Raw genomic sequence first — 15718 nt, 5'->3', positions numbered from 1 at the left:
AAGTTCCCTTGCGCGCATTGGAAATAAAACTTTCAAGCAGGAGCAAGCTGGTAGAAGTTCTCGTAGTTTACCTCCAATTGTATAAAATCCGCGATTAGAACACTGTTCAAATTAACAGGAGTATACATCCGCGCGACTAACTTTAGCTCGAATCTTTCTGAATTTCGCATAAATGATTAGAGAGAGCTTGTTTCCGGCGAAATGTTCACAAGTTGGCGAGAGACACTCTACTAACGCTTTAGAGTCTCGATAGAGTCTTAACTTGTCGTACTCGCAACAACTTTATTGTCACATTGCGGCTTCATTAATAACTGGTTTAATATCAAGTAAATTATGGGATAATTAATGACTTATAATACAACTGACCGAATATCGAATCATGTATAACTTATTAGGAAATATATATGTATATTTAACCGAGTAAAGTATTTAAAATATTGTATTTTAATCGAAAAATGTATTTAACCGAGAAAAGTGGAGAGGAGAGCAAAAATATTAAATTTTAAAAATGTGGAACGTACATATTTTATAAAAATATTCTGTGAATCGGCTTCATATAATATATTTATTTAATAGATAATCGAAAATATCTCCAAATTTTATTTGCACGAGAGATGTAATAATAATGTAATATTAATATACTGAAATATCCGGAGATAGTTTGTAATCACCGACAAACGATGTTAAATAAATGAGTATATCTTCCGTCAATAAATTCCATTTAGGGCGTAAAATAATGGAGACAAATTACATGTTGAAATTAATTATCTGAGCAAATGAGAGAGTTTACTACGAATATAATTCTTGAAAATCTAATATATTTTTGTGACAGATCAATATTATATCTATTTTCCGCAACTCCAATTCCGATAGAATTCATATCCTGTCCGTATCCTGTATAGTATAGAAATTTCCATTCTATCTGATTACAAATTCCTATCTCGCTCCGATTCGGACGGGAGGAATAATGAGGCGAGTTCCTTTTATGAAACCGATTCCGCAGAGCTCGGCAACGACGCGACGCGTCCCCAAACTTCTCTCAGGCCGCACTGTTCGAATAAAGTCACCGCGAGCGATTGTGCCCATCCCGTTTCCATAGTAACGTCGCAGAGGACAGTGCATGGACATGGTGGTTTAGTATGTGGGTTTCCGACGTGCATTGGAAGCTGCGCTCTACTTCAAAGAAGAAATGAACGGGCGAACGATGGGAAGAGGTTGACGATGGTATGCTGCTGATGGGATTTTCAGGCGACACTGGGAAAGACAATTCTACTCAGTGATATAGCAGGTACTGCGCTATCGACAACTCGTCTGGTGGACTGACTGCTGCTGATGCTGCTGAATCCTCTTGTCGATTTCCATCGGGACCGGACTATCTGCTTCCGAGTGCCAGACCGAAGAGTCAAGCTTCGGTCTTGCCTTTCGAAAGGGGGAAGATAAAAGGAATCGTATCGCAGTGCATACAAAATAACTCGACTGACAATATTGCAATTATCTATCGCAACAGCGGTAGATTTACCTGATTGAATCAATAACGTGCGTTATATCAATCAATGAGTATTTTTTATCATCGCTATCAGCTTGAATCGCGATTGAAAAACCTTGGATTTTTAAAATAATTAATATCTTATATTAATAATATCATGATATTGTTCTTGAATCTTATAATATCTTAATGAATCTTAATTTTCAAGTTTTATGGCTAATTAATATAATATATGATGATTCATATCGTATGATAAATATGTTTGTATACTATTAAATATTTTTGTGAATTAAACCGAATCAATCATTTAGCATTATATATACTGCGATACGTTTTCTTTGAAGAATCGATTGTGCTTTTGTAAAATAATTTTTCATTATTGTGAGGGTCAAATTTCTATATGGATCACGAACATCACAGATAATGTGTGTGTGTATATACATATATATATATATATATATATATATATATATATATATATATATGTATATATAGGTCGGGGTTTATCAAAGTGAACAACACACAGACACGTAGAGATTATAGCCAGGTAGAGAGAGATTATATCCTATTTTATCCATGTATACTGCATTTAATATTTATGTGAGGCGTGCGTTATGATTGAGGATTAACGAACAGTAACGCGCGAGGGTGAGAATAAGGGTGAGATAAGATTATAGTTGTCGAATATTTTTCCATCGTTCGCGGATTTACTCGAAAAATTGGTATCGCGTTTTCAGTTTATTCCAAACGTCGTCTGATATAAATATTACAAATACTTTCCACACGCGATCGTAGAAACGTACGTCGAATCATATTTTCGTTTCTCGTGGCATATTCTTCACGAGGCAGAGAACGTTATAAATCGAAAGTACGACTCGCTGGCAGAAGCAGAAGATACGCACGTGCTCAGAATAATATCTGAGAATAGCGAGATTGAAGGATCAATTTCGACAAATAGGATTTCAGTGCATCACGCGTTTAATCCGCGTCGTATTATATATGGAAAAACAGCTGTGAATGAATAATGTATCGAAAAATATCAATGCCTTGTAGGACATTTGTTGCCGAAAAATATAATAATTATTACATATTTAATTATTATTAGAGGTCTCAACTTTTATGTAGTTCACAAATAATAAGATGTTTTTTTCGTATAATTAAAAAAAATACATTTTTTATACATTGATTATAACACTGAATTTATCCAATATACGAAACTCTACATTAACATCGTGTATACTCGACACGTACGAAAGAAGTTTATTTTCTCTGAAGTATTTTATGGCGATCGACCTTTCACGCGCTACTACGCAATTGCGAAAAAGATTGAACTAATTTACTCGAGACGTCTAATGAGATCTTGAGATGCCTTCGTGCGAGGCGATAAAGTGTCAACAACGATTCGAGCGCGATCGTTGCATGGTGCAAGAACGATAAACGGGCGGTAATGGAGGATGACAATACTGAGGGGTATGTTGAACACATCTGAGCATGTGTGTCTAATGGAACAGACGGACAGACAGACAGTTGTTGTATGTATGTGTGCGTGTGTATGTGGGGGGAGAACGGGGTGTGCATGTATCGTTCGTCGATTCTATTTCTACGACGGACACGGACAAGAGGTCACGTTATACAGGTAACGTGCGACGACTCGTGGTGTGTTCCAGCACGGTTCATGCTTTATTATATCTTCGTACAATGCATTGTAGGGTAACAACGCCGCAGCCGTTGCGCTCGCCGATGTTGTTGCCGCTCCTGCCTAAAGGTGCGATTGGGGGGTTGGGGGTCCGAGAGTGATGGCGTCGGAAATGCAACGTGGTACGGTCGGGGTGGAGGGGTGTTTATCGTTACCGAGGGTGTCTCGCTTCTCGTGTAACACTCGAGATACCCTTGTCCTCGTTCGTCATCGCGAAACGCCTTTAGGTTACATTGTCTTATTCGTACCATGTCGAGGGATTGTTGCTCATTTCGAATGCGCATATGTCTGCGCGACTATTATTAGCCGCAAATGCTCCCTTTCAATGTATAACGAGTATAATGTAGACACACGGGACAGAGAATGCTTAACTTTATAAGCTCGTTTTCGCGAAAGACGGATAGCGTTTTGATACGTATTATAGTAGGACTTATTCTCGCCGCCCGATTCGAATGCGTACACATTTGCAGTTATCAAAAATAGCGATTTTTCTGCAGGCGGCAGTTACTGCGTATCTTAATCGAATCTGTTGAATACGAGTCTCTCATTCTTGTCATGTATACTTATTTCTCTCCTCGTAACATTCTTATAACGTAAAGTGATAGTTAACGTTCATCTGTCCTGCGTCTTTCTACCTTGCACCCCCGAAAGTATAACGAAATTGTATATTTCGGAAAATATGGTCTATATACTATGCAATCGCATATACAGATATTTGTCACACCAATAACTTGAAGTTATACATCGATAAGAGTTCTGCGTACATCTCTTATAACACCTATAAACTCCCAACACATTTTACAACGCTTTACAAAATCTAATCCAATCAAGCTGTTGCATATATATGTATGTTTATACGTATATATATGTATGTATGTGTGTGTGTGTGTTTGTTTGTTTGTGTCTATGTGTGTACACAAGTATAGAGTGCGAGGAAGTAGACGATATATCACTTTCTTATCATATCCACTTCTTCTTTGTTTACGTTTCTACGTGGTGCATAACGAGAGAGCGAGAGGCTGGGCGCTACGTTAAACACATGTATGAACATAAGCAGATATATAAGAGTACAGAGTATGTACAAACAAGAATGCTACGTCTCACATTAAGATATTAAAAAATTATAATTAAAATTGAACCGCACGCGATATTATACTCGTATTAAACAATATTGGTTGTAACTATAACTCGAACAATCTTTCAGAACTAAAATATTTACACACAATGAGAGACTAGAAGCTTCTAAGAATCATAATCATCGTTCGACGTCGTAACATTTTTAGAATAAATTCACAATTTTTTTTCTTCAGGTACAGAATACGTCGAAAATAATATCCGTTGATTCAGGTACGAAAAAGAGGGAAATGCCTTACTTGAAGCTATTAGTGCGTGTTTTACTAACACTTATTAAAGAAATACCTTGAAGATTTTATTAGAAATGGCGTCCGCTGTTTTAGATCTCTTACGAAGTAAAATCAAACCGCGGCGCTTATATTAAACAACGATCTATTTTATTTGAACTGTAATAGACGATATTATTTGCGATCTACCCTCAACTGCATGTACGGAAATTTTTGCACGTTTTAGGCATTTATACACAATAATGTTGCAAGAGAGATGTTAGGAGAGTGTATATTCTTTTTCTCAAAAATAGAATTAGTCCATCGTACTAAATTTTATCCAGAAAGAATACATTAGTCGTTTTATAATTTTAAAATGTTGTGAAAAAAAGAAACTTATACAGATGTAGCTTGCGTGTGTGAAACGGGTATCTATAAATCAGCATGTATTGTCCGTCTCTGTGGACAATCCAATAATTACGAGGCGATACGATTGGCCAATAAAACAAAGTAAAAAAAAAGAGATTAAATCACACTGCTACTAGGCTTGCGCGTTATCTACACAATCGCGAGTGAGTTCGTGCAAAACGATGATTAACGAACGGCCCAGAGAGTTTTGCAATCTCGACTAAAACCCATCGATCGATTTACATAGCCTTACGTGTATGCATTTATGATGCAGAGGGCTACATTGGCCAAAAAGAAAAGCATCAGTTCGCAAAGATGTCCTTCATGCAGGTGAGGGTATAATGAGGGGTGTAACAAAAGCTTCCTTATATGACAAAAACACAAACAACATTCCAACACATGTGGAAACGAAAGTGTGCATTCCTTGTATACTTCTTTTCCCCGTAAAGTGAACTATCGTACTATCAGTAACGAGATGTTGTTTGACTCAAATGTCATAAGACGAAATTAGAGATACAGAGAGGAAGAGTGAAAGTGATAGAATAAAAATTACGAAAGTATGAGAGAAGAGGGAACGAGAAAAAGAGCTTGAGAGAAAGAAAGAGAGAAAGAAAGTGAGAGAGGGAGAGAGAACGAGAGAGTAAAACCGGGGAGAAAGAGCGAAAAAGAAACATGCACGCTCCGTGAACTCGAAAGCGCCGACCAAAGCGTTTTGTTACACCGCTCGTACGATCTTGCCTTATAGAGATATAGATTATAATATACATATTTTTAATATATGTGTATGTGGATATCACATAAATTATTTTCTAACAATATCGTCCCATTAATTATTCCATTAATTATTCATTTAATTGGATCTCGCAATATAGGGCGAGATGTTAACATCACACTGGCCCATAATTCACAAAATTCACGTTAGTCGACGATGTCATGTCCAATTCTAATAGCTTCAACACTTGCAACATTAATCCGAATAATCTCAGTTGAGCGAGCGTCATCTTCTTACGTTAATGGTATCAGAACAGGTCACCAGTTACGCTTTATCTCATTACAGAATTAATGTCCATGACATTAATGTGAACTTTGAGTACGGGTCAGTGCAGGGACAATCAACTATATCAAACATATATGCGGAGTGCCGCAAGATTGACGTTACAATTGGCAAAATTTAGATCTCCGGAAACTATATCGTTAGAAAAACGCATTGCAATTAAATGACAATTAGATTAAATATACAATTACATTCGTGCGTTGTTTCCTTATAAAATGTTAAATTTTTATAATTTTTTTAATGATGAGAATGTCTTTTCTTATTAAGTGTATCGTCAATTTCAGAGCACTCTTATATGTGACGCTTGCGTGTTGCAAGTTCTATATAATCCTAGAAAAAAGAGAATATTATATATCATGCGAGATTAGAGCGTATGTCCTGTTGCCGTACAATTGCAACAATCGTAGGACGTCCATTATCTACATCGCAATGCAGTTTGGGATAAGCAATTTGAAGGCGAACATTCTTTGTACATGTGAACACGCGAAGAAGGGTGTATTGTACATCCATTTAAAGAGCTGTACATGTAACTGCATATTGTACGGACCTTTGACAAGTTCATGAAGTTAAATTATGTACAACGTGCTCGAGACACGAACTCTCGACACGCAGAATTGTCAGCTATGAAAATATTGCAAGGACATTGCAAATATTGCAAACATAAAATCATTTAGTTTCTAGTAGTCAAGTGTCTCATCAATCTCGCAGATTGATTGAAGAAGCACTCATTTCACGTGTACTGTGTTTAAAATTAAATTTGCAACAACATAAAAGCAGCTGTACCTAATAAAATCCTGATCCGGGAAAAAACTGTTCTCTCAATTTAATTTTATTGGATTTGGCGTTATGCTGAAAGAAATCTTTGTCTTATGTAGCACTGCTTGCGTACTGAGAAAGACGCGGCAAGATATATGTGTAAAAGAATAGAAAATAATATTTTCCGCTATAAAGACGATCATTGCAAGTGAGTGTAATTAATGTTAGTATTTCTCGGTACGTCAAGCAGTATTAGTTATATCTAAAGTCTTCTTTTATAAAATAGTAAAGAATTGATTAAAAAGAATATTATTTTATATATTGTTATGCATATATATGTGTCTCTCATACGGGTATAACTCTGGTGAAAACCTCTGCAAATATTGATCACACTGAACAGCATTTTACGCATTATTTTAATGTACCGTATAATTCTTAAAGAATGGACCATAATTTGTGCAATGGTTTGGCTTAACACGAGTACGTTGATTTAACATCAAAATTGTTACGCAATGTGATTCCGATTTTACTTCCACTATTGCCAATTACGCACATTTTGCGCTATTGCTTGGAATCCTATTTTGAAGTAATTAATGGAACGTGAAAACAAGCAAAGTATCTGTTTAAACATTTCCAGTAATTGCCAGTTTTATAAAAACAGCTGAGTGAAAAATTTGCTGATTGAATGAACGTTTAAAATAATAATCTCATAAGAAATCTCAAAAATATATCATTATTTTATAAATTATCAAGTGCATAAATCTCATATTAAATACATATTAACTAGTTCTCAAGAAATTTAGTATTTATATTTTTATTTTAAAAATTTCGTAAAATATCATAAAGAATTGTTTTTTTATCGATTTATAAATCAATATTAAAATAAAAATTTGTTAAAAATCTCATTGTCTTCTGAGAATTTTAAACATTATTAAGTAGACGAGAAATAGTCTTATTACATATTTATTTTTATATTAATATGTCTATATTTTCAGATAATTCAAATAAATTATTCAATATATATTTGAAAATAAAAATATAATAGTTTGAAAATAAAAATAATTGATTACTTATAAATAATAACTTAACGTAAAAATAATAAAAAAATAATTAAAATAAAAAATCCTGTATAAATTTTTTAGTTATAAAATATTTTAATATAAAATGTTTTAACATAAAATTTTAATATATTGTTATATATACAGGATGTTATAAAAAGGAATTAAATTTTCTTTCTTATTTTGATTCATTTTTTTTAAATGTACGCTCTCAAAATATATAATTTTTTGTAACACCCTGTATATATAATTTTTTGTAACACCCTGTATATATAATTACATATGAAAAATGAAATTGCTTTTAATATACAAGTATAAACAAATAAAATTCGAGTATAATACAAATCATCAAACACTAAACAATCATTCACTTTTAAATTTTTGAAACTGTCAGTCGACAAACGAATTTTTGAAAAAGTGTCGTTTAAATTAGTTCCACTGTAAACAAATCAGTTTATAACATTTTTATCCGATTTTGCTTGATTGTGTTGTAAATCAAAAATGTAAAATTGTTCTACCAAAACCAATTTGTTGACATTGTGAAAGCTGTTATGAAATGAAGTTTACCTGCATTCAATAACTGTACTATGATCCAAAAAGAAAGAAAAATAAAAATTTATAAATTCTGTTATATTTATATATATGTATTCAGAGTCATTGTAATTGTTCAAAACGCAAACACTCATAAATTAGAGAAAGGAAAGTTCTCGTTTACTCTAAGAATTTAACGTTTCATTCTTTAAGAACTTACTCCTTTGGATAGAACTCGTGCACAAATTACTGAAACTTTAAATATACCTGACCGTTGAACTATAGCAAAATTTGTCGCCGAATATATCCAACTATTCGAGAATATTGCGCGTAACCTGGCGCATATAAACCGCCGGATATCAGTTTTCGTTCCTACCGTCAATGTTAACGAAGATTAATAGTGAAACTATGTCCAAAGTTACCTCAGATTTCCGAGATAACTTAGGACAGAGATAAGTAAATATTCCTGTTATATGCTTAAAAATTTAAAAGAATTTTGACACACGCATCTAAATCATACATACTTTACTGATATACTTTTGTTCTGTGCGAAGATACAATGTAGTAAAAGTATTTGTATAGTAATATAAGAATTAAATGTATCTATTAATGTAACTATTAAATCTAATTATTAAAAATTGATATTAAAATCAAAGAATATTAATTAATATTCTTATTCTTAGGCTCATTTTATATATGTGTTATATATATATATTAATTAGGAATAATATTGTATATGACTGTATATTAAGACATGTCAAGAGAATATATTTTACGAATATATATAATAAACCATATCGAGAGAATATATTTCACTTAATTATTCTTTGTAATATTATTATATTACTTATACAAAGTTCACATGAATTTTGATTAATTCCGGTTAAAGAAAAATCACAAATTTATTAATGAGAGCTTCTAAAATAATTCTAAATCTTCCATATAAATATCTGTGTTGATACATTATTTTTTATTATTACCAATTACATCGAAAATCGAAAATTTTTTTTCTAATAGCGAATTTCATATGTGATTATCTAAAATGGACACTGTTAACTGTCTCCTCCCGCAAATTTCTTGTAAACTCTGTGGTCTATCTTGGATGGAATTACGCAGGAAACTGTATACAAACTACAAACTATTGAGAAACTAATCGCATATCCCTCTGTTCGTTATCGGACTCAAAACTTTCCTAATCGCGGAACGGATAATAGGCAGAGACTTCTCGCACTTTGCGCAGGTTCTTCGAAGTATTTCGTATTACGTAGAATACGAATCTAACTTGAATGAACTATCAAGCGAAATATGGAGCGATATTTCATTACAAAAGCTAGTCGTGTGAAGTTTGAATCATCTAATCGAATTAGGTTCTTGAATTTTCCTTCATGTATAATTACCTGTAATAATTTGCATGTATAATGTAGCGGAAATTATTAGTTGTTTATTATTATAAGCTCTATCAGGACTTCTAAAGTTTCTCTTGTTAGATCAGAAGATCGTAAGAGAAACTAAGACAAACTATTTAAGCGATTGATAGATCACGCTTCGAAACATGTCCCCAGGTTGTAATCAATAATAACATGCAAAATATAATATTAATGCTTAACTAAGTTTGATTTTATAGTGGATATATTTGAAGAATTATAATTTGTTAATAATTTATTTATCAATTTATATAAATAGTATTTAAGAATAAAATTAAAAATTTGCTTGTATAAATAATCTCTCACAAACTAAATTAGTGAATAATAAACACAAATAAATAAATAAATAAATATTTGGATTAAACATATTTACTTTAAATGTATAAATTAAACTTGTAATATTTATCATTGCATATTTATCATTGAAGTCATTTGAATGACTCTAAAATATCACAATAATAATACAGAAATTCACGAAATTATTATATAATTAATATATTCACTAAAAAAGCGTATTGGAAAAAAGCCTAATTATCTACATGCATAATTATTTGTTAGGTCTACAAGCCACCTACTCTATAAGGCTCAGGTTCGTAAATCAACTTTGCTCGATAAATTCAATAGTGTCATTGGAAGAAGGCATAAATTTATCCCCGAAAATCCATCACAATTATGTCTAAAAACGGATGTATTTTTGGTGATTCTATGAATGCGCGATCTAATCAGGTAAGCTAAAAAATTGAACGTTTTAAGACTTTCGCGATCGTAGGGCTGATAGTGGGTTTAAGCGACGTCTAGGCGTGCTCTCGGTAGACGAGGAAGCGCTCTTAGACTTGGAAGATTTCGACGCCTTAGACGTCTTCTCTTTGCTCGTGGTAGCTGCAGAGGTTTTCACCGGTTTCCCGGATTTGTTCGCACCACCTCCAGAGCTGACGCCCATGGAGGTTGCGGATGATGCGGGCTTACTAGACGCGATAGTGTTTTGGGAATGGGTTTGGGTGTTGGGTCTTACTTGTACCTCGCAGGGGGGCGGCGCGCTCCTGTACGACGGCACGATCTTGAAAGTTACAGATCCTCGTGCCTCCCGCTGTAACAGTCGAAAGAGATCGATTCTTTAGATATTATATCTATGAGAAAGTAAAATGAATTTTTTATATAAAAAAATGAGTACAATCTTGAGATTTACTTTAGCGGATAAAGAAAAAACCAATATATTTTATAATAAATGATATGTTCAAAGTGTAACTTTTACTAAGCTTACAATTAAAATTTGTATCAGTTATGTCTTCTTTCAAAGGAATAATTTATAGAAAAGAGTTTTATATTTTTTTAAATATTTTCCATTCGTGATTGAGAAGATAATTTTATGATGATACTTACCAGAATCTTTTGCAAGGCATTAACGGATTGATTCTGAACTGGTATACCATTGATCTCTCTGATCTCGTCACCAACGTGAAGAGTGGCTTGTCTATGGATCATCCCACCATGCATAATTCGCGCAACAAAGCATTGTCCGTCCTCGTTCATTTTTAGTGTAATTCCCTAAAAAGTGACAAAACAAAGCGAAATAAATAAAAAATGGTGAATGCAGAGCACGTTAGCGATAATCAGATATTCCAAATTTTTTTGCGATAACGTGTTTCTGAATGTTAATGCTGCATTAAGCCGCACATGTAGTAAATGATTACGCAAATTTAAAATTAAAATTTCATGATAAAATCCAGTTGTTTTATATCGCACATAAAAGTTTAGTACTTATCATGTTTAAAATATGAGATATTGCGAATACTCTATTATTTTTCCTTTATTTGTCCTATATAATATGAAATAATATTTGCGACATAAATCTTTTAATATGACACATTTTATTTCAATATTTCCCAAAGTCTGTATATTTTATTCTTACATTTTCGCTGAAAAAATATATTTAAATAAATATACGCTTTTCTTTAACAAGTACATATTATATACATGTATGTATGTGTGTGTGTGTGTGTGTGTGTATATTGATATTGATTTCGTTTCACACAAAAATCATGTTATAGATACACACACACACAGAAAAAGAAAGAGAGAAAGAGAGAGGAAGAGATTGTAAGTAAATTTTATATAGTGTTATATAAAATTCAATGCCGGTTTAAAACGTCGTCTCCTACTGTCGAAAAGGCACGTTTCCGCAATTACAGGTGCTTTGAAGTGCCACTCACCATCGGCTCATCCGTGTTCTTCTGAAACTGCACTAGTCTGACGCGAGTGATTTTCTCGTCTAAATCGCCGTTTTGTCCTTCGAGGTCATCGCCACCATTCAAATACGTGAGAAGCGGTGGTGGTGTTACTCTGGTGGCTTCCTCGCCGTAGACCTCGTGGCCGGCAACATCGTGCGCTTGTAAGAGTGCCTGAAACAGGTCGCAAAGCAAAATTGCAAATTAAACTACGAACGTCACTATCTTTCATGTAGCAAAACACATAGTAAATTTGCCATTACCAGAGAAACGTACACTAGAAATCTACTTTCCATATTTGATAAATTATGTCACCTTTTTATTATAATAGTTATTATGATAATGGAAAATATTTTTGTCATGTACAAATATGTTTCACTTGTAAAAAGAGTTTTGAATTCGTTAGTTATATAGTTTACTTTTTAGCTGTTTCATAAATAAAATGATGATTCCCATTGTGAAAAAAGGAAGCAAACAATCAAATTTTGATTGCTGATTCAGTCTTGTATTCAGAACGTGATCTAAATATGAATATCGAATCTCGTTATCGATAAAAAAACATTGTTTTTTTCCAAGTTGTATGGTCATATCGTGTACACAACGTGCAAAAAACATTGTTTTGCATACACAGTGAATACATTAAATAAAAAGTTATATACTTTTTAAGAAAATAATATATCATATAACTTTATATAACATGCAATTATCTCTCATTTTTTGACAATTATTCATACATATTACATGAAAAATGTGATGTCTTATTATAACACACGCAATATTTTTCATATGGAAAATGCATATCGCATAAGTAGTGATATGTGTAAATGCAAGCGTTTCTATCAAACTGCAAGCGTTTCTATCAAACTGCAAGAGCGTAAAATATGCAGTTTAATTTACATTTAAATTATCGACTTTCATTAAAATTCAAATGTAAATTTTGATTTTAATAACGGGATGGTTGATAAACAAATAAATGATCGCATTCTACTTTACAAAATGCATATTAATAAATGTACTTATAAACATCATGTTTGTCGCATATTTTATTTTTTTCATTGCCAAAAATATTTTATTGATAATACACATATGTACATTATCTATATTTTCGTAATATAGTGATGTATTATAGTTATAAAAGATAATATCTTCCCAAAGATCTATTACACACGTATATTACATTAACGAAGAGACATATACAATCTTATAATTATCACTTATAATTTGACAGCTCTTTATTGAAGTTATTAGATAGAAATATCTTATAATAGAAAAGAGAGATACGTATACACTTGGTATACATACAAATAACTGGGTAGAAGAAAAGTGCTCTATGAAAGTATTCTATAAAATTTATGATGTTTACGTCAACTGTACGTTGAATACGTAATAAATTTCCACGAAGTTGTAAAAAATGGTAGATAATACTTGACATTAATTAATATTGAGAAGTAATCACTAAAACTTTTTTCATCACCTTAATTCAAACTTTAGTTTATTTAGTAGTTGCATACTAGTAAACGTTGTCTTTTTATGTTTAAAACGTAAATAAAATTTTCGATTCTAAAGATGTCATTTTTTAAAGTAATATAAAAAAGAGAGTAAGTATATATGTAATTAATAATATAAAAAATTAAGATAACTAATTGTAAACTAAATCTTAATAAAATTATGATTGTATGCCAATGTGGCAGATTATGAGCACTTTAAATTTTGCTTATCGTGTGTAAAATAGATATATTGTGTAAGACGGATTATCATATAGTCAAATCTGTCTTCTAATATCGGAAATAGCTTTGAGAAGATCAAATATTAATCTCAATATTTACTAAACTTATTATTTACTAAAACTTTAGCAACAGCTTCGCGCTATATGTTACTACAACGATCGTAACTGCGCTTGTAGCTCAATAACAGTATTTGAATAGGAAGTTCTAGTCGGCCGATCAAGTTTAAAGCTTAATCTGTTACGATCTCCAAAATTGTCTCTCGCGAATTTGACTTGCTTGCGCTGCGAACTCTGGTTTGAGAATTGTATGTTGCTTTGATACGTTGAATTACATGTTTGCATAATCCTCTGTCGCAGTTAATCTCGCTTCTCTACCAAGATTTAAACTCCTACAAAAACTTTCATGCTTAAGATAGTATTCAATAAAAAAGAGCAATCGCGTTTAAATATATCTCTCATCTTATTTTAATTCAATTTGAAAACATATTTTCTGCATTGATCTCTGTCAATTCGTGCAAAATAGACTTCAATATGCATAAAATAAACAAGCGTATATTGCCACACGTGATCTTCGTATAGAATCATGGGAACACTTTATTCATGGATGTAAAGGATCCTCGAAGGGGTTATATACAGGGTGACCCATTTTAACTTAGGCAGCCAAATAACTCGAAAAATAAGCAAGATAGAGAAAAATGTTTTAGACAAAAGTTGTATGGTTTCGAGGGAGCCATAAGATGGTATCATTGGTTTGACCTTGAAGAGTCATTTGAAGGTCACGTGAAGGTCACTTCAATTTTTTTAAATGGAATACCCTATATATTTTTGTAGATTCTTGTAGCTTATTTCGAGAGCTTTCCAAAACACTATAATTAAGTACCTTTCCGTTAAGTACTTTTTGAGTTATGATGCTTGAAATAATTTCTTAATTTTACATAAACCGTAAAATATCTTGTAAAATATTCATTTTTCGATTATCTTACCTTAATAGTTTTATGTACAAAATAATGAGAGGAATCAATTGGTGTAAAGAAAACACATAGTTGTTTCGAAGAAAAAATATGTAATTTGCAATTAACAATTCCATATTTTTTCTTAAAAACAACTATGTGTTTTCTTTACAACAATTGATTCCTCTCATTATTTTGTACATAAAAGTATTAAGGTAAGATAATCGAAAAATGAATATTTTACAAGATATTTTACGGTTTATGTAAAATTAAGAAATTATTTCAAGCATCATAACTCAAAAAGTACTTAACGGAAAGGTACTTAATTATAGTGTTTTGGAAAGCTCTCGAAATAAGCTACAAGAATGTACAAAAATATATAGGGTATTCCATTTAAAAAAATTGAAGTGACCTTCACGTGACCTTCAAATGACTCTTCAAGGTCAAACCAATGATACCATCTTATGGCCCCCTCGAAACCATACAACTTTTGTCTAAAACATTTTTCTCTATCTTGCTTATTTTTCGAGTTATTTGGCTGCCTAAGTTAAAATGGGTCACCCTGTATACGAGCACTTTGTCCAAGGACAGTACTCGCTCACCTGAAACGCGGCCAAACTCGTCACCTGCGACCCAGTTGATAGCAATGACACGTCTCTATTTCTCCTTTCTCGCGCGTCTACTTTGTATGCAAATCACACATGGAAAAATATATTTCAAATATACTGTAAATAGAACGAAACATAAAGAAAGATGATAAATTCAAAGACAAATAATTTGCTATAATATGAATGCATATAAGCCGCGTTTTAGGCAGGAAAAATATCTGCAAATATGCTTTAAATTATATTTAAAACATTTTTAAATTGATTTTCAATGTAACTCAAATAAGAATTCTAGGTTTTGCAGCTATTAATTGATGATTTGAGAGAGATGATTTGAGAAAATTTGAGAGAGTAAGATCGTTGACAAAAAAGATAAGACTGTTATAAAGCATAAATAATGAATTAATCTTAATACGATTATACGAGTATTGTATTCTTGTCCATTTATTGAACCATTTG

The 15718-nt window shown here is 32.3% G+C and overlaps 1 protein-coding gene across 4 annotated transcripts in view; it reads right to left on the bottom strand.

Annotated features, from left to right (window-relative positions):
* The window catches only part of Cask (peripheral plasma membrane protein CASK), a 192181-nt gene that overhangs the window by 14175 nt on the left and 162288 nt on the right, over positions 1-15718 (bottom strand). For 2 of the 4 annotated variants that reach the window (XM_083092112.1, XM_083092115.1), the window contains 3 exons: positions 11964-12152; positions 11134-11298; positions 10766-10840 (listed from right to left, as the gene is read on the bottom strand). In XM_083092112.1, the coding sequence (XP_082948238.1) occupies positions 10766-10840; positions 11134-11298; positions 11964-12152 (429 nt within the window). The remainder of the gene's footprint in view (positions 1-10765; positions 10841-11133; positions 11299-11963; positions 12153-15718) is intronic. The other 2 variants (XM_083092113.1, XM_083092114.1) reach the window with 1 other exon arrangement.

This window comes from Camponotus vicinus, unplaced genomic scaffold (genome assembly GCF_025532165.1).
Source record: "Camponotus vicinus isolate PSW18456_S1 unplaced genomic scaffold, iyCamVici1.0 SCAF_2, whole genome shotgun sequence".
Lineage (NCBI taxonomy): Eukaryota > Metazoa > Arthropoda > Insecta > Hymenoptera > Formicidae > Camponotus > Camponotus vicinus.
The sequence above is the reverse complement of the archived record's forward strand: the minus strand, read 5'-3'. Positions and strand labels throughout refer to the sequence as shown.